This window comes from Bombina bombina, chromosome 1, assembly GCF_027579735.1.
Source record: "Bombina bombina isolate aBomBom1 chromosome 1, aBomBom1.pri, whole genome shotgun sequence".
NCBI classification, from domain to species: Eukaryota; Metazoa; Chordata; class Amphibia; order Anura; family Bombinatoridae; genus Bombina; species Bombina bombina.
The window spans coordinates 644489777-644515239 of NC_069499.1; the positions used below are offsets into that span (position 1 = coordinate 644489777).

Below are 25463 nucleotides of genomic sequence, written 5' to 3' on the forward strand. Positions count from 1 at the left end.
CACTTACATCAACCATCAGGGAGGAACGAGAAGTTCCTTAGCGATGAGGGAGGTGCTCTGTCAGCGATCCACATCCCAGGAGTGGAGAACTGGGAAGCAGACTTCCTCAGCAGACAATCCTTTCTCCCGGGGGAATGGTCCCTCCACCCGAGGTGTTTGCAGAGATTTGCAGGAGATAGATCTCATGGCCTCTTGTCTCAATGCCAAACTACCCAGGTACGGGTCGACATCGAAGGATCCTCAAGCAGAATTAGTAGACACTCTAGCGGTTCCATGGAGGTTCAGACTCATACCTTTTTCCTACATTAATAAATAAAAAGAGAGAAGCTCTCAACCTGGGAACGAACAATAGCCTCTTTCCTACACTGCCTCTTCTCACTTATGTAGAGGCCCACATCAAGCAGGAGCAGGCCTCAGTGATCCCAATTGTTCCATCATGGCCTTAAAAGAACCTGGTTCGCAGAGCTGGTGAGAATGTCCTCCTCTCCTCGGTGGAGGTTACCTTATCGGAAGGACCTTCTAATACAGGGTCCTTTCCTACATCAAAAGCTAGATTCTCTGAGGCTGACTGCGTGGAAATGTAACGTTTAGTCTTAGCAAAGAGAGGATTCTCTGATAGTGTCATAGACACTTAGATGCGCCGAGTAACTGACTTACGAGCCTGAATCAATCATAAGGTGTGACGGACTTACCTGCACTGGTGTGAGGAACTCGGTTTTTCATGGCATAAGGTAAAAGTTGCCAGAATTTTATCGTTTCTCCAAGATGGATTGGAGAAGGGTCTATCTGCCAGCTCTCTGAAGGGACAGATATCGTGCCTATCGTTTTACTGCACAAGAGATTAGCTGATCTTCCGGACGTACAGTCCTTTGTTAAGGCTCTGACTTGGATCAGACCTGTGTTCAGACCTGTTACTCTGCTTTGGAGCCTAAATCTTGTTCTTTGTGTTTTGCAGCAGGCTCTGTTTAAACCCATGCATGTTGTTGGTAATAAACTTAGCTTGGAAAGTTTTGTTTTTGTTGGCCATTGCCTCAGCTCGCAGAGTTTCTGAGATTTCGGCTTTACAGTGTGATCCACCTTACTTCGTTTTCCATGTCGATAAGGCAGTTTTACGTACTAGGTTAGGTTTCCTTCCTAAGGTGGTTTCAGATCGTAACATCAGTCAAGAGATTGTCGTTCCTTCCTTTTGTCCATTCCTCCTTCCGCGAAGGAACTTTTGCTTCACAATCTGGATGTGGTTCGTTCCTTAAAGGGACACTGAACCCAAATTTTTTCTTTCGTGATTCAGATAGAGCATGGAATTTTAAGTAACTTTCTAGTTTACTTCTATTATAAAATTGTCTTCATTCTCTTGGTATCTTTATTTGAAATGCAAGAATGTAAGTTTAGATGCCGGCCCATATTTGGTGAACAACCCGGGTTGTTTTTGCGGATTGGTGGATAAATCATTTTCATTCATCCATAAAAAAGTGCTGATCAGAGTACTGAACCAAAAAAAACCTAGATGCCTTCTTTTTCAAATAAAAATAGCAAGAGAATGAAGAAAAAAATGATAGGAGTAAATTAGAAAGTTGCTTAAAATTGCATGCTCTATCTGAATCACGAAAGAAAAAATGTGGGTTCAGTGTCCCTTTAAACCCAAATTTTTACTTTCATTATTCAGATAGAGAATAAAATTTTAAACATTCCATTTTACTTCTATTTTCTAATTTGCTTCATATTTTAGATATCCTTTGTTGAAGAAATACCAATGCACATGGGTGAGCCAATCACGCGAGGCATGTATGTGCAGCCACCAATCAGCAGCTTCTGAACCATTCTAGATATGCTTTTCAGGAGAGGATATTAAGAGAATGAAGCAAATTAAATAATAGAAGTAAATTAGAAAGTTGTTTAAAATTGCATGCACTTTCTAAATCATGAAAGAAAAAATTTGGGTTTAATGTCCCTTTAAAGTTCTACCTTCAGGCTACTAAGGAGTTCCGACAATCTTCATCTTTGTTTGTTCTTTAATGCGTGTAGAAGCAAGGGCCAGAAAGCCACTGCGACTTCCTTGTCTTTATGGTTGAGGAGTATCATCCGCTTAGCTTATGAGAAAGCGGGACAGCAGCCTCCTGAGAGGATAACTGCTCATTCCTCTAGGGCAATTGCTTCTTCCTGGGCTTTTAAGAATGAAGCGTCTCTGGATCAGATTTGTAAGGCAGGTACCTGGTCCTCCTTACATACTTTTTCTAAGTTTTACAAATTTGATGTGTTTGCTTCGACTGAAGCAGCTTTTGGGAGAAATGTGTTGCAGGCTGTGGTGCCCTTAGATTAGGGTCTTCCTTTTTCTTTAGTTCCCCTCCCGTTAATTCATTGTGTCCTCTGGAGCTTGGGTTTCCCAACAGTAAGGAATGAAGTCGTGGACTCTCCCTGCCTTTGGAAAGAAAACAAAATGTATGCTTACCAGATAAATTCATTTCTTTCCTGGCAGAAAAGAGTCCATGACCCTGCCTGTAAGAATTTTTTGGGTGGCTCCCTTTTTATTTTCTTCTGGCACCTTTATACCCTGATGTTTCTCCTACTTTTCCTCGGCTGAATGACTGGGGGGATGGGGAAGTGGGAGGGATATTTAAGCCTTTGGCTGGGTTGTCTTTGCCTCCTCCTGGTGGCCAGGTGTTGATATTCCCAACAGTAAGGAATGAAATTGTGGACTCCCCCTGCCAGGAAATAAATGAATTTATCTGTTAAGCATAAATTCTTGTTTTTTGTTACGTGTCATAACCTTATATTGTGTAAGGGTCATTAGATGTCTTATTGCATTATTTGTTTCAGCTTCCTGGCAATATGGAGATCATTTGGAATAAAAAGATGCGAAAAACTGCTGGATACTGTGTAACTGGGCAGAAGAAATTACCTGACTTGCAGCGCTATGCCAGGATTGAGTTATCAGAGAAAGTCTGTGACTCTGCAGGTATTTCACGTCCTCTGTGCATGTTATAATTATGTTTACATAAACTGGTGTAGTGCATAATAGTTTAGCACACAGTATAATTAAGGAGACTTATTTTATGATCTATTTTAAAGGGACATGAAACCCAAAGTGTTTCTTTCATGATTCAGATAGATCATGCAATTTTAAACAACTTTCCATGTTACTTTTATTAACTAATTTGTTTTGTTCCTTTAATATCCTTTATTTAAAAGCATACCTAGGTAGGTTTAGGAGCAGCAATGCACTACTGGGCTCTACCTGCTGATTGGTGGCTGCACATATATGCATCTTGTCATTAGCTAACCTGATGTCTTCAGTAGTGCATTGCTACTTCTTCAACAAAAGATATCAAGAGAATGAATTTTTAAAAATAGAAGTAAATCGAATTTAAATTGCTCATTGTTTGGTTTTAAGTCCCTTTAAGGAAATACTCAAATTTGTGTGCAAGCGGCTTCTCTCCCTCTTGGAGATAGTAGAAACTCCATGAATATTCCTCTAAGTAGTTTTCCTTCTGTGCTTATTTACATTTTTAATTGTTGCCGTTGGTAGTTTAGGCTATAGCATATTTCCACAGGGTGCAAATGTCATCAGAACTGTGTAAGGCCTGTATTTGTTTCTATCCAACAGTTCCAAACCACGGACACTAAAGATTAAAGCTCTTTTTTTATAAGATGGTGAGAGTCCACGAGCCATCACATGTGGGATTAAAGTGAATGTAAGTTTTAATGCAAAAGTGCCCGGTTTTTAAAAATTCGATTAAAAACAGGGGCACTGTAGTTCATCAAAATTTGCATTTCACTCGTGAAAAAATACCTTTCAAACTTGACAACTGCTCCAGCTTCCCTGGTCGTCGCAAGCCATTTCTGATGTCAGAAATGATGGATAGGGCATCCTCCAATCATGGCTCCCCCCCCCGGGGGAATTAGTTTCTGATTCAACGCTGTGATTGGAGGAAGCCGGATTCCTCATTTTTGACCCAGGAAGAGGCTTTGTGACAGGCGGAGGAAGCTGGAGCGGCTGTCAAGATTAAAAGGTAAGTATTTTTTCACAACACGATTTTTACATTCACTTTAAAGTCATTTCATACAGGAGGAGGTTAAAAAGCCCACACAACATAGTTTTAACCCCTCCCACTTTCCCATGATTCCTTAGTCAGTTTTTTGCTTCCAGCAAGGAATGATGGTGAAACTTGAAGTACTGATCTAAACATTGATTCAAGTTTTTTTTTTTTAGACCAATCTGAGACCCATTATCACCTTCAGAGAGCCACAAATAGGGGTGTACAGGAATAAATCTACTTTGGGGAATTTGTCACTATCCTGCATCAGGTGTTGCTGGGATTCATTTTTTAACACCCCCCCCCCTTTTTTAATTTAGAATCACAGGTATGTAGTACATAGCATAAGCTATCAAACATACATGTAGAAAATAGATACCAGTAATCAGTAGTTAGATACAATCAATGTATATAGTAGAGACCAGTTCTTCTTAATCACAAGTAAAACGAAAAGGAGTTCCTAAAGTTTCTTTTTTTAAAAAGATAGAGCTTATACATTTTCTGGTGTCATAGGAAGACACACAATGCTCAACAGAATGGGTTACCTCTGCTCCTCATTACTTATTTTAAAACATATAATACATCAAACAAACAAATGGAACAAAAACCGGTATAAGTGAGCACTATCTAACATTTGCAATATAGGCATCTAAATTCTTTTTACAAATACATATAGTATCATGATGTAAGAAATTATCCTTAAAGAATATACTGTTTTTAGATGGCTTAAAAAAGTTTTATAACATAGAGCTACAAAATTGATGACTGCCAGGGATAGGCAAGGTGTCCGTACATAGACATCGGTGTCCGTGACTAGCCCTTGTAGTGTCCGCCACAACCTTAGTATATCTTTTCTTTCTGATTTAAATAGGAATAAAAAAAATATATGTTTTGTGAATAAAATTAGTGGCTTGTCAAGAGACTGCTAGCGATATTGGGTGATAAGTTATGGAATAAATAAAGCCTGAGTGAAATACTGGATGTGTATCTGCATCAGTATAATAACACGCAGCTCTATATAATAATGACACAGTAGTGACACTGGCTCATGGGTATAGCCAGAGGAGGGCTGGTTATAGGATCAGTGGTATCTGCATCAGTATAATAACACGCAGCTCTATATAATAATGACACAGTAGTGACACTGGCACATGGGTATAGCTAGAGGAGGGCTGGTTATAGAATCAGTGGTATCTGCATCAGTATAATAACACGCAGCTCTATATAATAATGACACAGTAGTGACACTGGCTCATGGGTATAGCCAGAGGAGGGCTGGTTATAGGATCAGTGGTATCTGCATCAGTATAATAACACCCAGCGCTATAAAATGTTTTTAATTTCAAATGTACCTTGGTGTCCTTCACTGAGGTCTGTACTTTGGAAAATGTCCGCCACAGCCTTTGTGCCTATCCCTGATGACCGCTAATATAAGATAGCTTGGCCATCAGTCTAAACATAAGGAACCTTGATATATCTCTAGGCAGCAGACGTGGCCTTTCATGTTAAATTATATATGTGAGCACTATTTATAATGGTGAGAGATTAACCCCTTAAGGACAAGGCCATTTTTCAATTTCTTTCCCTTAAGGACCAGGGCTATTTTTACATTTCTGCTGTGTTTGTGTTTAGCTGTAATTTTCCTCTTACTCATTTACTGTACCCACACATATTATATACCCTTTTTCTCGCCATTAAATGGACTTTCTAAATTTACCATTATTTTCATCATATCTTATAATTTACTAAAAAAAATATAAAATATGAGGAAAAAATTGAAAAACCCCCACACTTTTTCTAACTTTGACCCCCAAAATCTGTTACACATCTACAACCACCAAAAAACACCCATGCTAAATAGTTACAAAATTTTGTCCTGAGTTTAGAAATACCCAATTTTTACATGTTCTTTGCTTTTTTTGCAAGTTATAGGGCAATAAATACAAGTAGCACTTTGCTATTTCCAAACCACTTTTTTTTTAAATTAGTGCTAGTTACATTGGGACACTGATATCTTTCAGGAATCCCTAAATATCCCTTGACATGTATATAACATTTTTTTAGAAGACATCCCAAAGTATTGATCAAGGCCCATTTTGGTATATTTTATGCCACCATTTCACCGCCAAATGCGATCAAATAAATAAAATCGTTCACTTTTTCACAAATATTTTCACAAACTTTAGGTTTCTCACTGAAATTATTTACAAACAACTTGTGCAATTATGGCATACTGTAAATGGTTTTAAATACTTCTCTGGGATCCCCTTTGTTCAGAAATAGCACACATATATGGCTTTGGCGTTGCTTTTTGGTAATTAGAAGGGCGCTAAATGCTGCTGCGCATCACACGTGTATTATGCCCAGCAGTGCAGGGGTTAATTAGGGAGCTTGCAGGGTTAATTTTAGCTTTAGTGTAGAGATCAGCCTCCCACCTGACACATCACACCCCCTGATCCCTCCCAAACAGCTCTCTTCCCTCCCCCACCCCACAATTGTCCCCGCCATCTTAACTACTAGCAGAAAGTCTGCCAGTACTAAAATAAAAAGGTATCTTTTTCTCCAACATAGGTGTGTCCGGTCCACGGCGTCATCCTTACTTGTGGGATATTCTCTTCCCCAACAGGAAATGGCAAAGAGCCCAGCAAAGCTGGTCACATGATCCCTCCTAGGCTCCGCCTTCCCCAGTCATTCTCTTTGCCGTTGTACAGGCAACATCTCCACGGAGATGGCTTAGAGTTTTTTGGTGTTTAACTGTAGTTTTATTATTCAATCAAGAGTTTGTTATTTTAAAATAGTGCTGGTATGTACTATTTACTCTGAAACAGAAAAGAGATGAAGATTTCTGTTTGTAAGAGGAAAATGATTTTAGCAACCGTTACTAAAATCGATGGCTGTTTCCACACAGGACTGTTGAGAGGAATTAACTTCAGTTGGGGGAAACAGTGAGCAGACTTTTGCTGCTTGAGGTATGACACATTTCTAACAAGACGATGTAATGCTGGAAGCTGTCATTTTCCCTATGGGATCCGGTAAGCCATTTTTATTACATAAAGAAAAAAAGGGCTTCACAAGGGCTTTTAAGACTGTAGACATTTTCTGGGCTAAAACGATTGATATATAAGCATATTTTATACTTCATAGCCTTGAGGAATTATTTTATTCTTGGGAATTATGTAAAATAACCGGCAGGCACTGTATTGGACACCTTATTCTCTAGGGGATTTCCCTAATCATAGGCAGAGCCTCATTTTCGCGCCTCTATTGCGCACTTGTTTTTGGGAAGCATGACATGCAGATGCATGTGTGAGGAGCTCTGATACATAGAAAAGACTTTCTGAAGGCGTCATTTGGTATCGTATTCCCCTTTGGGCTTGGTTGGGTCTCAGCAAAGCAGATACCAGGGACTGTAAAGGGGTTAAATATAAAAACGGCTCCGGTTCCGTTATTTTAAGGGTTAAAGCTTTGAAATTTGGTGTGCAATACTTTTAAGGCTTTAAGACACTGTGGTGAAATTTTGGTGAATTTTGAACAATTCCTTCATACTTTTTCACATTTGCAGTAATAAAGTGTGTTCAGTTTAAAATTTAAAGTGACAGTAACGGTTTTATTTTAAAACGTTTTTTGTACTTTGTTATCAAGTTTATGCCTGTTTAACATGTCTGAACTACCAGATAGACTGTGTTCTGTATGTGGGGAAGCCAAGGTTCCTTCTCATTTAAATAGATGTGATTTATGTGACACAAAATTTAGAGAAAATGATGCCCAAGATGATTCCTCAAGTGAGGGGAGTAAGCATGGTACTGCATCATCCCCTCCTTCGTCTACACCAGTCTTGCCCACACAGGAGGCCCCTAGTACATCTAGTGCGCCAATACTCCTTACTATGCAACAATTAACGGCTGTAATGGATAATTCTATCAAAAACATTTTAGCCAAAATGCCCACTTATCAGCGAAAGCGCGACTGCTCTGTTTTAGAAAATACTGAAGAGCATGAGGACGCTGATGATATTGGTTCTGAAGTGCCCCTACACCAGTCGGAGGGGGCCAGGGAGGTTTTGTCTGAGGGAGAAATTTCAGATTCAGGGAAAATTTCTCAACAAGCTGAACCTGATGTGATTACATTTAAATTTAAATTGGAACATCTCCGCGCTCTGCTTAAGGAGGTGTTATCTACTCTAGAATTTGGTCATTCCAGAGAAATTATGTAAAATGGACAAGTTCCTAGAGGTCCCGGGGCCCCCCGAAGCTTTTCCTATACCCAAGCGGGTGGCGGACATTGTAAATAAAGAATGGGAAAGGCCTGGCATACCTTTCGTCCCTCCCCCTATATTTAAGAAATTGTTTCCTATGGTCGACCCCAGAAAGGACTTATGGCAGACAGTCCCCAAGGTCGAGGGGGCGGTTTCTACTCTAAACAAACGCACCACTATACCCATAGAAGATAGTTGTGCTTTCAAAGATCCTATGGATAAAAAATTAGAAGGTTTGCTTAAAAAGATGTTTGTTCAGCAAGGTTACCTTCTACAACCAATTTCATGCATTGTTCCTGTCACTACAGCAGCGTGTTTCTGGTTCGATGAACTAGAAAAGGCGCTCAATAAAGATTCTTCTTATGAGGAGATTATGGACAGAATTCATGCTCTCAAATTGGCTAACTCTTTCACCCTAGACGCCACTTTGCAATTGGCTAGGTTAGCGGCGAAAAATTCTGGGTTTGCTATTGTGGCGCGCAGAGCGCTTTGGCTAAAATCTTGGTCAGCGGATGCGTCTTCCAAGAACAAATTGCTTAACATTCCTTTCAAGGGGAAAACGCTGTTTGGCCCTGACTTGAAAGAGATTATTTCTGATATCACTGGGGGCAAGGGCCACGCCCTTCCTCAGGATAGGTCTTTCAAGGCCAAAAATAAACCTAATTTTCGTCCCTTTCGCAGAAACGGACCAGCCCCAAGTGCTACGTCCTCTAAGCAAGAGGGTAATACTTCTCAAGCCAAGCCAGCCTGGAGGCCAATGCAAGGCTGGAACAAAGGTAAGCAGGCCAAGAAACCTGCCACTGCTACCAAGACAGCATGAGATGTTGGCCCCCGATCCGGGACCGGATCTGGTGGGGGGCAGACTCTCTCTCTTCGCTCAGGCTTGGGCAAGAGATGTTCTGGATCCTTGGGCGCTAGAAATAGTCTCCCAAGGTTATCTTCTGGAATTCAAGGGGCTTCCCCCAAGGGGGAGGTTCCACAGGTCTCAATTGTCTTCAGACCACATAAAAAAACAGGCATTCTTACATTGTGTAGAAGACCTGTTAAAAATGGGAGTGATTCATCCTGTTCCATTAGGAGAACAAGGGATGGGGTTCTACTCCAATCTGTTCGTAGTTCCCAAAAAAGAGGGAACATTCAGACCAATCTTAGATCTCAAGATCCTAAACAAGTTTCTCAAGGTTCCATCGTTCAAAATGGAAACCATTCGAACAATTCTTCCTTCCATCCAGGAAGGCCAATTCATGACCACGGTGGATTTAAAGGATGCGTATCTACATATTCCTATCCACAAGGAACATCATCGGTTCCTAAGGTTCGCATTTCTGGACAAGCATTATCAGTTTGTGGCACTCCCGTTCGGATTAGCCACTGCTCCAAGAATTTTCACAAAGGTACTAGGGTCCCTTCTAGCGGTGCTAAGACCAAGGGGCATTGCAGTAGTACCTTACTTGGACGACATACTGATTCAAGCGTCGTCCCTTCCACAAGCAAAGGCTCACACGGACATTGTCCTGGCCTTTCTCAGATCTCACGGGTGGAAAGTGAACGTAGAAAAAAGTTCTCTATCTCCGTCAACAAGGGTTCCCTTCTTGGGAACAATAATAGACTCCTTAGAAATGAGGATTTTTCTGACAGAGGCCAGAAAATCAAAACTTCTAAACTCTTGTCAAATACTTCATTCTGTTCCTCTTCCTTCCATAGCGCAGTGCATGGAAGTAATAGGTTTGATGGTAGCGGCAATGGACATAGTTCCTTTTGCGCGAATTCATCTAAGACCATTACAACTGTGCATGCTCAGTCAGTGGAATGGGGACTATACAGACTTGTCTCCGACGATACAAGTAAATCAGAGGACCAGAGATTCACTCCGTTGGTGGCTGTCCCTGGACAACCTGTCACAGGGGATGAGCTTCCGCAGACCAGAGTGGGTCATTGTCACGACCGACGCCAGTCTGGTGGGCTGGGGCGCGGTCTGGGGACCCCTGAAAGCTCAGGGTCTTTGGTCTCGGGAAGAATCTCTTCTCCCGATAAATATTCTGGAACTGAGAGCGATATTCAATGCTCTCAAGGCTTGGCCTCAGCTAGCAAAGGCCAAGTTCATACGGTTTCAATCAGACAACATGACGACTGTTGCGTACATCAACCATCAGGGGGGAACAAGGAGTTCCCTGGCGATGGAAGAAGTGACCAAAATCATTCAATGGGCGGAGACTCACTCCTGCCACTTGTCTGCAATCCACATCCCAGGAGTGGAAAATTGGGAAGCGGATTTTCTGAGTCGTCAGACATTTCATCTGGGGGAGTGGGAACTCCATCCCGAAATCTTTGCCCAAATTACTCAATTGTGGGGCATTCCAGACATGGATCTGATGGCCTCTCGTCAGAACTTCAAGGTTCCTTGCTACGGGTCCAGATCCAGGGATCCCAAGGCGACTCTAGTAGATGCACTAGTAGCACCTTGGACCTTCAAACTAGCTTATGTATTCCCGCCGTTTCCTCTCATCCCCAGGCTGGTAGCCAGGATCAATCAGGAGAGGGCATCGGTGATCTTGATAGCTCCTGCGTGGCCACGCAGGACTTGGTATGCAGACCTGGTGAATATGTCATCGGCTCCACCATGGAAGCTACCTTTGAGACGAGACCTTCTTGTTCAAGGTCCGTTCGAACATCCGAATCTGGTTTCACTCCAACTGACTGCTTGGAGATTGAACGCTTGATCTTATCAAAGCGAGGGTTCTCAGATTCTGTCATTGATACTCTTGTTCAGGCCAGAAAGCCTGTAACTAGAAAAATCTACCACAAAATATGGAAAAAATATATCTATTGGTGTGAATCTAAAGGATTCCCTTGGGACAAGGTAAAAATTCCTAAGATTCTATCCTTTTTTCAAGAAGGTTTGGAGAAAGGATTATCTGCAAGTTCTTTGAAGGGACAGATTTCTGCCTTGTCTGTGTTACTTCACAAAAAGCTGGCAGCTGTGCCAGATGTTCAAGCCTTTGTTCAGGCTCTGGTTAGAATCAAGCCTGTTTACAAACCTTTGACTCCTCCTTGGAGTCTCAATTTAGTTCTTTCAGTTCTTCAGGGGGTTCCGTTTGAACCCTTACATTCCGTTGATATTAAGTTATTATCTTGGAAAGTTTTGTTTTTGGTTGCAATTTCTTCTGCTAGAAGAGTTTCAGAATTATCTGCTCTGCAGTGTTCTCCTCCTTATCTGGTGTTCCATGCAGATAAGGTGGTTTTGCGTACTAAGCCTGGTTTTCTTCCGAAAGTTGTTTCTAACAAAAACATTAACCAGGAGATAGTCGTGCCTTCTTTGTGTCCGAATCCAGTTTCAAAGAAGGAACGTTTGTTGCACAATTTGGATGTAGTTCGTGCTCTAAAATTCTATTTAGATGCTACAAAGGATTTTAGACAAACATCTTCCTTGTTTGTTGTTTATTCTGGTAAAAGGAGAGGTCAAAAAGCAACTTCTACCTCTCTCTCTTTTTGGATTAAAAGCATCATCAGATTGGCTTACGAGACTGCCGGACGGCAGCCTCCTGAAAGAATCACAGCTCATTCCACTAGGGCTGTGGCTTCCACATGGGCCTTCAAGAACGAGGCTTCTGTTGATCAGATATGTAAGGCAGCGACTTGGTCTTCACTGCACACTTTTACTAAATTTTACAAATTTGATACTTTTGCTTCTTCTGAGGCTATTTTTGGGAGAAAGGTTTTGCAAGCCGTGGTGCCTTCCATCTAGGTGACCTGATTTGCTCCCTCCCTTCATCCGTGTCCTAAAGCTTTGGTATTGGTTCCCACAAGTAAGGATGACGCCGTGGACCGGACACACCTATGTTGGAGAAAACAGAATTTATGTTTACCTGATAAATTACTTTCTCCAACGGTGTGTCCGGTCCACGGCCCGCCCTGGTTTTTTATCAGGTCTGATAATTTATTTTCTTTAACTACAGTCACCACGGTATCATATGATTTCTCCTATGCAAATATTCCTCCTTTACGTCGGTCGAATGACTGGGGAAGGCGGAGCCTAGGAGGGATCATGTGACCAGCTTTGCTGGGCTCTTTGCCATTTCCTGTTGGGGAAGAGAATATCCCACAAGTAAGGATGACGCCGTGGACCGGACACACCGTTGGAGAAAGTAATTTATCAGGTAAACATAAATTCTGTTTTTTTGTTTTAAAGCATATTTACATATGCTGCTGTGTAGGGTCCCCCCCCCCTTAGCTCCCAACCTCCCTGATCTCCCCCCCCCCCAAACAGCTCTCTAACCCTCCCCACACATGATCCCCCCCCCACACATGATTCATGTAGACTGGGGACATAGTTACATACACCACATAACACTACATACAGTTTTAAATACCTTACAAAAAAAACCATGGCTTAAATTGAACTGCTTTGCGGTATCTACTCAAGCAGGGAAGGAGCTCTCAGAGAAAAATGTCTGAACTGGTGCAAATTTCATTATTTTAACCCCTATTTCCTGGGCTTAATTAATTTCAGCTTAAAAACATAATTTATGTAAGAACTTACCTGATAAATTCATTTATTTCATATTGGCAAGAGTCCATGAGCTAGTGACATATGGGATATACAATCCTACCAGGAGGGGCAAAGTTTCCCAAACCTCAAAATGCCTATAAATACACCCCTCACCACACCCACAATTCAGTTTAACGAATAGCCAAGCAGTGGGGTGATAAGAAAGGAGTAGAAAGCATCAACAAAGGAAATTTGGAAATAATTGTGCTTTATACAAAAAATCATAACCACCATAAAAAGGGTGGGCCTCATGGACTCTTGCCAATATGAAAGAAATGAATTTATCAGGTAAGTTCTTACATAAATTATGTTTTCTTTCATGTAATTGGCAAGAGTCCATGAGCTAGTGACATATGGGATATCAATACCCAAGATGTGGAGTCTTCCACTCAAGAGTCACTAGAGAGGGAGGGAATAAAACAAAAAACAGCCATATTCTGCTGAGAAAATAATCCACAACCCAAAAATAAGTTATTTTCACTTTTGAAAGAAAAAAACTTAAATCAAAAAGCAGAAGAATCAAACTGAAACAGCTGCCTGAAGAACTTTTCTACCAAAAACTGCTTCCGAAGAAGCAAATACATCAAAATGTTAAAGTTTAGTAAATGTATGCAAAGAAGACCAAGTGGCTGCTTTGCAAATCTGATCAACTGAAGCTTCATTCTTAAAAGCCCAAGAAGTAGAGACTGATCTAGTAGAATGAGCTGTAATTCTCTGAGGCGGGGTTTGACCCGACTCCAAATAAGCTTGATGAATCAAAAGTTTCAACCAAGAAGCCAAGGAAATAGCAGAAGCCTTCTGACCTTTCCTAGGACCAGAAAATAAAACAAATAGACTGGAAGTCTTCCTGAAATCTTTAGTAGCTTCCACATAATATTTCAAAGCTCTTACCACATCCAAAGAATGTAAGGATTTCTCCAAAGAATTCTTAGGATTAGGACATAAAGAAGGGACAATAATTTCTCTACTAATGTTGTTAGAATTCACAACCTTAGGTAAAAATTGAAAAGAAGTCTGCAAAACTGCCTTATCCTGATGAAAAATCAGAAAAGGAGACTCACAAGAAAGAGCAGATAGCTCAGAAACTCTTCTAGCAGAAGAGATAGCCAAAAGGAACAACACTTTCCAAGTAAGTAGTTTAATGTCCAAAGAATGCATAGGTTCAAATGGAGGAGCCTGTAAAGCCCTCAGAACCAAATTAAGACTCCAAGGAGGAGAAATTGACTTAATGACAGGCTTAATACGAACTAAAGCCTGTACAAAACAGTGTATATCAGGAAGTATAGCAATTTTTCTGTGAAATAAAACAGAAAGAGCGGAGATTTGTCCTTTCAAGGAACTTGCAGACAAACCCTTATCCAAACCATCCTGAAGAAACTGCAAAATTCTAGGAATTCTAAAAGAATGCCAGGAAAAATTATGAGAAGAACACCATGAAATGTAAGTCTTCCAAACTCTATAATAAATCTTTCTAGAGACAGATTTACGAGCTTGTAACATAGTATTAATCACTAAATCAGAGAAACCTCTCTGACTTAGAACTAAGCGTTCAATTTCCATACCTTCAAATTTAATGATTTGAGATCCTGATGGAAAAACGGACCTTGAGATATTAGGTCCGGCCATAATGGAAGTGGCCAAGGCGAGCAACTGGACATCCGAACCAGGTCCGCATACCAAAACCTGTGTGGCCATGCTGGAGCCACCAGCAACACAAAAGACTGTTCCATGATGATTTTGGAAATCACTCTTGGAAGGAGAACTAGAGGCGGGAAGATGTAAGCAGGTTGATAACACCAAGGAAGTGTCAGCTCATCCACTGCTTCCGCCTGAACATCCCTGGACCTGGACAGGTATCTGGGAAGTTTCTTGTTTAGATGAGAGGCCATGAGATCTATCTCTGGAAGCCCCCACATCTGAACAATCTGAGAAAACACATCTGGATGGAGAGACCACTCCCCTGGATGTAAAGTCTGGCGGCTGAGATAATCCGCCTCCCAATTGTCTACACCTGGGATATGCACCGCAGAGATTAGACAGGAGCTGGATTCCGCCCAAGCAAGTATCCGAGATACTTCTTTCATAGCTTGGGGACTGAGTCCCACCCTGATGATTGACATAAGCCACAGTTGTGATATTGTCTGTCTGAAAACAAATGAACGGTTCTCTCTTTAGTAGAGGCCAAAACTGAAGAGCCCTGAAAATTGCACAAAGTTCTAAAATATTTATTGGTAATCTCGCCTCTTTAGATTTCCAAACCCCTTGTGCTGTCAGAGACCCCCAAACAGCTCCCCAACCTGAAAGACTCGCATCTGTTGTGATCACAGTCCAGGTTGGGCGAACAAAAGAAGCCCCTTGAACCAAACGATGGTGATCTATCCACCATGTCAGAGTGTGTCGTACATTGGGATTCAAGGATATTAATTGTGATATCTTTGTATAATCCCTGCACCATTGATTCAGCATACAAAGCTGTAGAGGTCTCATGTGAAAACGAGCAAAGGGGATTGCATCCGATGCTGCAGTCATGAGACCTAAAACTTCCATGCACATAGCCACTGAAGGGAATAACTCAGACTGAAGGAGCCGACATGCTGCGACCAATCTTAAACGTCTCTTGTCTGTTAGAGACAGAGTTATGGACACTGAATCTATCTGGAAGCCTAAAAAGGTGACCCTTGTCTGAGGAATCAAGAAACTTTTTGGTAAATTGATCCTCCAACCATGTTTCCGAAGAAACAACACTAGTTGATTCGTGTGAGATTCTGCAGTATGTAAAGACTGAGCTAGTACCAAGATATCGTCCAAATAAGGAAACATCGCAATACCCTGTTCTCTGATTACAGATAATAGGGAACCCAGAACCTTTGAGAAGATTCTTGGAGCTGTTGCTAGGCCAAATGGAAGAGCAACAAATTGGTAATGCTTGTCTAGAAAAGAGAATCTCAGAAACTCAGTGTTCTGGATGAATCGGAATATGAAGGTATGCATCCTGCAAGTCTATTGTGGATATATAATGTCCTTGCTGAACAAAAGGCAGAATAGTCCTTATAGTCACCATCTTGAAAGTTGGTACTCTTACATAACGATTCAAAATTTTCAGATCCAGAACTGGTCTGAACAAATTTTCTTTCTTTGGTACAATGAATAGGTTTGAATAAAACCCCAAACCTTGTTCCTGAGGAGGAACTGGCATGATTACCCCTGAAGACTCCAGGTCTGAAACACACTTCAGAAAAGCCTGAGCTTTTACTGGATTTACAGGAATGTGTGAGAGAAAAAATCTTCTCACAGGAGGTCTTATTTTGAATCCTATTCGATACCCTTGAGAGACAATGCTCGGAATCCAACGATTTTGGACAGATTTTATCCAAAAATCCTTGAAAAACCTTAATCTGCCCCCTACCAGCTGAGCTGGAATGAGGGCCGCACCTTCATGCGGACTTAGGGGCAGACTTTGTTTTCCTAAATGGCTTGGATTTATTCCAATTTGAGGAAGGCTTCCAACTGGATGCAGATTCCTTGGGAGGAGGATTGAGTTTTTGTTCCTTATTCTGACGAAAGGAACGAAAACGGTTAGAAGCCTTAGATTTACCCGTAGGTTTTTTATCCTGAGGCAAAAAAACTCCTTTTCCTCCAGTGATAGTTGAAATAATAGAATCCAACTGAGAACCAAATAAATTATTACTTTGGAAAGAAAGAGATAGTAATCTAGATTTAGATGTCATATCAGCATTCCAAGATTTAAGCCACAAAGCTCTTCTAGCTAATACAGCTAAAGACATGGATCTAACATCAATTTTGATAATATCAAAAATGGCATCACAAATAAAATGATTAGCATGTTGTAGTAGGCGAACAATGCTAGATATGTCAGAATCCAATTCATGTTGCGCTAAATTTTCCAACCAGAAAGTTGAAGCAGCCGCAACATCACCCAAAGAAATAGCAGGTCTGAGAAGATGACCTGAATATAAATAGGCCTTCCTTAGATAAGATTCTAGCTTCCTATCTAATGGATCCTTAAAGGAAGTGCTATCTTCCATAGGAATAGTGGTACGTTTAGCAAGAGTAGAAATAGCCCCATCAACTTTGGGGATTTTTTCCCAAAACTCTATAGATTTTGCTGGCAAAGGATACAATCTCTTAAACCTTGAAGAAGGAATAAAGGAAGTACCTGGCTTATTCCATTCCCTAGAAATCATATCAGAAATAGCCTCAGGAATAGGAAAAACACCTGGAGAAACCACAGGAGGTTTAAAAACAGCATTTAAACGTTTATTAGACTGAACGTCAATAGGACTGGTTACCTCAATATCCAAAGTAATTAACACTTCTTTTAATAAAGAACGCATATACTCTATTTTAAATAAATAAGTAGATTTGTCAGTGTCAATATCTGAGGAAGGATCTTCTGTTTCAGATAGATCCTCATCAGAAGAGGATGAATTATTATGTTGTTGGTCATTTGAAATTTCATCAGCTAAATGAGAAGTTTTAAAAGACCTTTTACGTTTATTAGAAGGTGGAAATGCAGACAAAGCCTTCATAATAGATTCAGAAACAAAATCTTAAAAATTTACAGGTATATCATGCACATTAGAAGTTGAAGGAACTGCAACTGGCAATGCACTATTACTGATAGAGACACTATCTGCATGTAAAAGTTTATCATGACAACTATTACAAACAACATTCGGTGAAATAATTTCTACAAGTTTACAACAAATGCACTTAGCTTTGGTAGAACCGATGTCAGGCAGCAATGTTCCAGCAGAAACTTCAGAGACAGGATCAGATTGGGACATCTTGCTCAATGTAAGAGAAAAAACAACATATAAAGCAAAATTATCTATTTCCTTAAATGACAGTTTCAGGAATGGGAAAAAATGCAAAAGCATAGGCCTCTTGATAGAAAAGAAAACAGGAGACAAACAACAATGGGGTATAGAAATAATGAAAACTTTTTTTGGCGCCAAAAATGACCGGAACGTCACGTATGACGCCGGAAATGACGAAGTTGCGTCAAAAACGTAATTTCCCGCGCCAAAAAAATTTGCGCCAAAAAAATTACGCAATAAAGTCTAACATTTGACGCACCCGCGGGCCTAATACCCACAAATGCAAAAGTAGTCAAATTGAAAAAGACTAAACCCCAGGTAAGAAGCAAATTTCTTAAGTGTTTATATTCCCAAATATGAAACCGACAGGAAATACATGAACCTGACTCATGGCAAATATAAGTACAATACATATATTTAGAACTTTACATAATTTGCATAAAGTGCCAAACCATAGCTGAGAGTGTCGTAAGAAAATGAAAACCTACTTACCAAAAGACACCCATCCACATATAGCAGATAGCCAAACCGGTACTAAAACAGTTCTTTAGTAGAGGTAATGGTAAATTGAAAGTATATCGTCGATCTGAAAAGGGAGGTAGGAGATGAATCTCTACGACCGATAACAGAGAACCCATGAAAAAGACCCCCGTTAGGGAAATCATCGTATTCAATAGGTGATACTCCCTTCACGTCCCTCTGACATTCGCTGTACTCTGAGAGGAATCAGGCTTCAACAATGCTGAGAAGCGCATATCAACGTAGAAATCTTAGCACAAACTTCACCACCTCCATAGGAGGCAAAGTTTGTAAAAACTGAATTGTGGGTGTGGTGAGGGATGTATTTATAGGCATTTTGAGGTTTGGGAAACTTTGCCCCTCCTGGTAGGATTGTATATCCCATATGTCACTAGCTCATGGACTCTTGCCAATTACATGAAAGAAATAGCAATTTCAATAAAATGTCTAATTGATGATAAGAAATTATTATAACCCTTTTACACTTTTTATTATTATTATTTAAAGAGAGAGTACACAATTATTTCTAATTCCCTCCTAGGTTCTTTAGTATTACATTTGTGTTTTGCCCTTAGGGGGCTAACCCTTTCTGTGTCTCTTATACTGTATTTCTGTCCTTACTATTAACTGCAAATCTTGGGATGTAGATATAGCGCCTTAGACCCTGTTACCTATAGCTCTGAACAAAGGCTACCCAGCTAGCCTGTGAAACAGTGAGCTTGTATGTGGTGTGTTCAGAGCGCCTCAAGTGGGCGAGGTGTTGATGTGGTGTTCACTATTATGTGGCTAAATGCCCCTAGGTTATGTCAGTCAAATTGTTAAATTTGATTAAAACAATATTTATTACAATTCAATAAAATATAATGCACAAAAAATGTGGATCCACACTGTACACAATTGATTATAAACACTTGGAAAGCATCTTAAAAGTAATGATATATGAGGTTGTAGATATACATAATTACAGATATATGTGTTTGATTTGCTGCCTCCCGCTCTTGTTGGAAATACTCTGAGAGGTGTCAAGTATCTGCACAGCGGGTGGAATCAGCTTGCGTCTGATTAGTTATAATCACATCGTATTACATATGTCTTGTGATGTGTATAAATGTGTTTGGAGAATGTGTTAAATGCACTTGTGAGCAAATATATGTGAATTCAAACGTTACTTGCAAAGATTAATTTGCAAATTGGTGCTAATAACAAGAAGAATATATATATTAACAAGAAAAATCGTATAAAAATTGAAATAAAAAACTGTTGTAAAAATAGTATAGAGTCAATCCAAAGTCAATCCTAATGCAGGTGAAAATAGTTAATCACAATAATATTAGTACATTATTAGTGAAAAAATATATGATACAAAAATGTGATGCAAAAAATGTGAAGAAAAAATTAATAAAACTAAAAATTAAAAACCAAACTTGTTTCTTGGTGGTGAGAAGTCCGGTGGTGTGAATCTTGTTAGATCCTTGTGATTTCTCTGTTATCCATTTGGAATCCCAATAAGATATCCTGTGAAAAATGTAAAAGAAATAGTGTAGAACGTCCCAACTTTAAATGAGGAATTGAAATTGAGCTTACCAGCTACAAGTCAGCGTGTTTCGGCCCCTTCAAGGCCTTTATCAAGACTAGTAACTGTCCCTAGCTGGTGGCCCTTTATACTAAATTTCTTCTGTTATGTGTGATCAGTCCACGGGTCATCATTACTTCTGGGATATAACTCCTCCCCAACAGGAAATGCAAGAGGATTCACCCAGCAGAGCTGCATATAGCTCCTCCCCTCTACGTCACTCCCAGTCATTCTCTTGCACCCAACGACTAGATAGGATGTGTAAGAGGACTATGGTGATTATTCTTAGTTTTTATGACTTCAATCAAAAGTTTGTTATTTTACAATGACACCGGAGTGTGTTATTGCCTCTCTGGCAGAGTTTGAAGAAGAATCTACCAGAGTTTTACTATGATTTTAGCCGGAGTAGTTAAGATCATATTGCTGTTCTCGGCCATCTGAGGAGAGGTAAAAACTTCAGTTCAGGGGACAGCGGGCAGATGAATCTGCATAGAGGTATGTAGCAGTTTTTATTTTCTGACAATGGAATTGATGAGAAAATCCTGCCATACCGATATAATGTCATGTATGTATACTTTGCACTTCAGTATTCTGGGAATGGTACTTCACTGGAATTACTCTGTAAAAAGTACATAAGAATTTTTTTATATGTATTGATTATGTTAAACGTTTTTGCTGGAATGTAGAATCGTTTACATTTAGTGAGGTACTGAGTGAATAAATGTTTGGGCTATTTTTCCACTTGGCAGTTGCTTATTCTAATTATGACAGTTTCGTTTCTCCCTCACTGCTGTGTGTGAGGGGGAGGGGCCGTTTTTGGCGCTCTTTGCTACGCATCAAAATTTCCAGTCAGTTGCTCATTGTATTTCCTGCATGATCCGGTTCATCTCTACAGAACTCAGGGGTCTTCAAAACTTCTTTTGACAGAGTCTCACTCTTGCCACCTGTCAGCAATCCACATCCCGGGAGTGGAGAACTGGGAGGCGGATTTCTTGAGTCGTCAGACTTTTCATCCGGGGGAGTGGGAACTTCATCCGGAGGTCTTTGCCCAAATACTTCGACGTTGGGGCAAACCAGAGATAGATCTCATGGCGTCTCGTCAGAACGCCAAACTTCCTCGCTACGGGTCCAGATCCAGGGATCCGGGAGCGGTTCTGATAGATGCTTTGACAGCACCTTGGACCTTCGGGATGGCTTATGTGTTTCCACCCTTCCCGATGCTTCCTCGATTGATTGCCAGAATCAAACAGGAGAGAGCATCAGTGATTCTAATAGCGCCTGCATGGCCACGCAGGACTTGGTATGCAGATCTAGTGGACATGTCATCCTGTCCACCTTGGTCTCTACCTCTAAAACAGGACCTTCTGATTCAGGGTCCATTCAAACATCAAAATCTAACTTCTCTGAAGCTGACTGCTTGGAAATTGAACGTTTGATTTTATCAAAACGTGGTTTTTCTGAGTTGGTTATTGATACCCTGATACAGGCTAGGAAGCCTGTTACCAGAAGGATTTACCATAAGATATGGCGTAAATACCTATCCTGGTGCGAATCCAAAGGTTACACTTGGAGTAAGGTTAGGATTCCTAGGATATTGTCTTTTCTACAAGAAGGTTTAGAAAAGGGTTTATCGGCTAGTTCATTAAAGGGACAGATCTCAGCTCTGTCCATTTTGTTGCACAAGCGTCTGTCAGAAATTCCAGACGTCCAGGCTTTTTGTCAAGCTTTAGCTAGGATCAAGCCTGTGTTTAAAACTGTTGCTCCGCCATGGAGTTTAAACCTGGTTCTTAACGTTTTACAAGGAGTTCCGTTTGAACCCCTTCATTCCATTGATATAAAGTAGTTATCTTGGAAAGTTCTATTTTTAACGGCTATTTCTTCGGCTCGGAGAGTCTCTGAGTTATCAGCCCTACATTGTGATTCTCCTTATTTGATTTTTCATTCAGATAAGGTAGTTCTGCGTACAAAACCTGGGTTCTTACCTAAGGTAGTCACTAACAGGAACATCAATCAGGAGATCGTTGTTCCTTCTTTGTGCCCGAATCCTTCTTCAAAGAAGGAACGTCTTCTGCACAATCTGGATGTAGTTCGTGCCCTCAAGTTCTATTTGCAGGCAACTAAGGAATTTCGACAAACGTCTTCCCTGTTTGTCGTGTACTCTGGTCAGAGGAGAGGTCAAAAGGCTTCGGCTACCTCTCTTTCCTTCTGGCTTCGTAGCATAATTCGTTTAGCCTATGAGACTGCTGGACAGCAGCCTCCTGAAAGAATTACAGCTCATTCTACCAGAGCTGTGGCTTCCACTTGGGCCTTTAAGAATGAGGCCTCTGTTGAACAGATTTGCAAGGCTGCAACTTGGTCTTCGCTCCATACTTTTTCAAAATTTTACAAATTTGACACTTTTGCTTCTTCGGAGGCTATTTTTGGGAGAAAGGTTCTTCAGGCAGTGGTTCCTTCTGTATAATGAGCCTGCCTAGCCCTCCCGTCATCCGTGTACTTTTGCTTTGGTATTGGTATCCCAGAAGTAATGATGACCCGTGGACTGATCACACATAACAGAAGAAAACATAATTTATGCTTACCTGATAAATTCCTTTCTTCTGTTGTGTGATCAGTCCACGGCCCGCCCTGTTTTTTAAGGCAGGTAAATATTTTTTAAATTATACTACAGTCACCACTTCACCCTTGGTTTCTCCTTTCTCGTTGGTCCTTGGTCGAATGACTGGGAGTGACGTAGAGGGGAGGAGCTATATGCAGCTCTGCTGGGTGAATCCTCTTGCATTTCCTGTTGGGGAGGAGTTATATCCCAGAAGTAATGATGACCCGTGGACTGATCACACAACAGAAGAAAGGAATTTATCAGGTAAGCATAAATTATGTTTTTAGGCCCAATCTGTTTGATTGGGGGCGTGGTTTAAAACTGGATGTGGTGTTTGTATGTTAATATAGTTAACTATATAAAACATTTTTTAAAACCATTTTCAAAAGCTTTCTTCTATTATGATCCATTTGTAGTGTCTTTATGATGTTTATGTCTGTGTCTGTTTCGTTAGTATAAAAAGGTATCATTGTTTTAACCTTTTATTTATTTTACGCTGTTGGGGAAAGTGGGTTTGACTAATAATCTTATTGTGATTGGCTACACACTGAGATGCCTCTCCCAATGCCAAACAGCTGATGCCTTTCTTCTGCAGCAGAATGTTTATACAACCGAGATCAGAATGTTATTTTATTACCAATCCCCTCTAGATATCATTTTACAAAACCGCTGATGTCTTTATACTATAGCCGAGATCTTCTTAGTTAAAGTTGTGATCAGCTGTTATTTCTCGGTCTGTTTCTTTTTAATGACACGATGAGTCCACAGATCATCTTAATTACTAATGGGATATTCACCTCCTGGTCAGGAGGCGGCAAAGAGCCCCACAGCAAAGCTGTTAAATAGCTCCTCCCTTCCCTCCCACTCCAGTCATTCTCTTTGCCTACGTTAGTGATAGGAAGTGGTAAAGTGAGGTGTTAGATTAGATTCTTCAATCAAGAGTTTATTATTTTTAAAGTAGTGCAAGATTTGTGCCGCTTTGTTCTAGGGTGTAGCCGTAGTCCATATCAGTCTCTTCAGTAGAGCTTTGGTGGCTTTAGAGCAATGGGAACTTGTGGGACATAATTCTCACTGCGCCTCCCATATTCTGATGCTGCCCTTACCCTGAAAACCTGAGGGATTTTTACTCAGGACTTTCGTTTATTTACAGGTCCATGGGAGGGAGAGGACCTCTCAAACCTTGGAACTGCCTTGCTGCCAGGCAGAAAATGAGGTAAGTGCTGACTTTATTTCTGGGGGTAGATGATCTCAGAAAAAGGTCTGGGCACTTTATTATTTTTCTAGACCTCATTGAACTTGTGAGATTTTCCTAGTCTATTAGGGGACTTTTGGGCAGTTAGGACGCAGGCACTGGGGTTTTCATGTGTCTCATCTCCGAGCGGTCTCATATCTAATATCAAAGCCGACCGGGAGATTTTATATTGATTTTTTAACTGTTGACAGAGGCTCTAAAGGGTTGTTATGTAGAGCTATCGAATTATACTGAAGCTGTTTAGTCTGTTCTCTTGCTCCCGGTGGCTATACTTAAGAAATGGCGACCGGGAGATCACATATGAGCGGTTTGTCACAGTGGGACATGTGTAATAACAGCGGACTAGCAGTTTAATATGATGCTGGGCATTCTATGCTTGGCTCCCGGTGCCTATACTTAAACAATGGCGACCGGGAGATCACACAATGAGCTGTTTGACACAAGTGTGAAGAGGTTCATGTGTAAAACCGGCGGATTAGCAAATTTTTAATATGATGGTGTGCACTCTATTCTTTGCTTCCGGTGCCTATACTTAAACAATGGCGGTCGAGAGTTGGCTTCTGAAACGCCCACGAAGGGCGGAGCTTGTTGAATGGCGCCAGTGTATGTGCGCTCCTCCTTTCTAACACTTCCGACTATCAGAAGGAGTGGGGGAAGTCTAGAATGTGCGCCTTGTGGAAACCACTTCCTTCCTATCTCTTCCGGTTATCGGAAGGATAGGAGGAATTCTTAGCTGAGTTTTTGCGCTTAAGACAGCGCTATAGTAAGGTCAGAATTGTGGAGACTGCCTGGCGTCTCAGCTGAGTCAGGCTGAGGTGTAAAGGGGATTTAACAGTGTTGAAATTCCTCACGTTCTTATTCAGACATTTCTGTCATCAGATAAAATAAATAAGTCACTCTTCCATATTTAAAGAGACCGTAACAGTGGTTATATGTTAATTTTTATTAACAAAGGGTTAAGTCTTTATTTAAGTATCTGCCTTATATGAGTCAGATTGATTAAGGAGGTGTACAAAAGATTTTATAACACACATGCAGTGTCTTGCGGTTCCTCACAAACTCCATCTGGAGTTGCTGCGCAAGACATCACTACTTTTATGTCATGGCGATATCTGTAAACTAAGTAACGTTTATTTAAAGTTGTTTTTCAAAAAATAAACAGTTTGGAATGCATTATGTCTCTGATGACCAGATGGCACCTCAGTAAATTTGAGCTGAGGTGTAGATAGGTTCTACAATGTTTGTGTTCTCGGTTATCTTACTTCTACACACACACACAAAAAAAAAAAAAAGTTACTTTTTAAAATGTTAAAGAGATGGTAACTTTTTTTTTTTATGTTACTTTTTGTCAAAGAATTCCAGCTGTTTACTTGTGTAATTCATCCTTTGTGACAGGATGGATCAAGAGGCCCTGCTAGGGGTCTCTTGTTTTAGGATTGGATACCATTGTGGTACTACCAATCCTCTTCTATTTCTCATTTATTGTGAGATATTTAATTTGTTAAAGATTGTCTTGTTCTAAAACTACTCCTTTCTAAGGCGCATGCTGCCTAGGAGTCTAGTGACGATGATCAAGATATGCAACAAATTTCTCCTAAGGTATTCCTAAAAATTTATAGCCCACATGCAGTCCTCTGCGTTTCCTCTCTTACTCCTCCTGGAGTTATCTTGTATTTTATACATGATCTTTTTTTCCCACGCTCTAGGGAAAAAGTGCAAGAGGACATTTTCTCTCAGAATCGTGTTATTGATTCAGTCATAGCTATTCTGAATATTTCTTTCCTGTAAGGAAGATACTTCGGTAGTATCGCATAAGGAATCCTCAGTCTCTGATGAGGTAATTCCTT

General features: G+C 40.5%; 1 protein-coding gene across 1 annotated transcript in view; it reads left to right on the top strand.

The window, feature by feature from the left end:
• The window catches only part of GCNA (germ cell nuclear acidic peptidase), a 178066-nt gene that overhangs the window by 109194 nt on the left and 43409 nt on the right, over positions 1 to 25463 (top strand). Inside the window, exon 10 of the mRNA XM_053714019.1 lies at positions 2815 to 2953. Coding sequence (XP_053569994.1) covers positions 2815 to 2953 — 139 coding nt within the window. The remainder of the gene's footprint in view (positions 1 to 2814; positions 2954 to 25463) is intronic.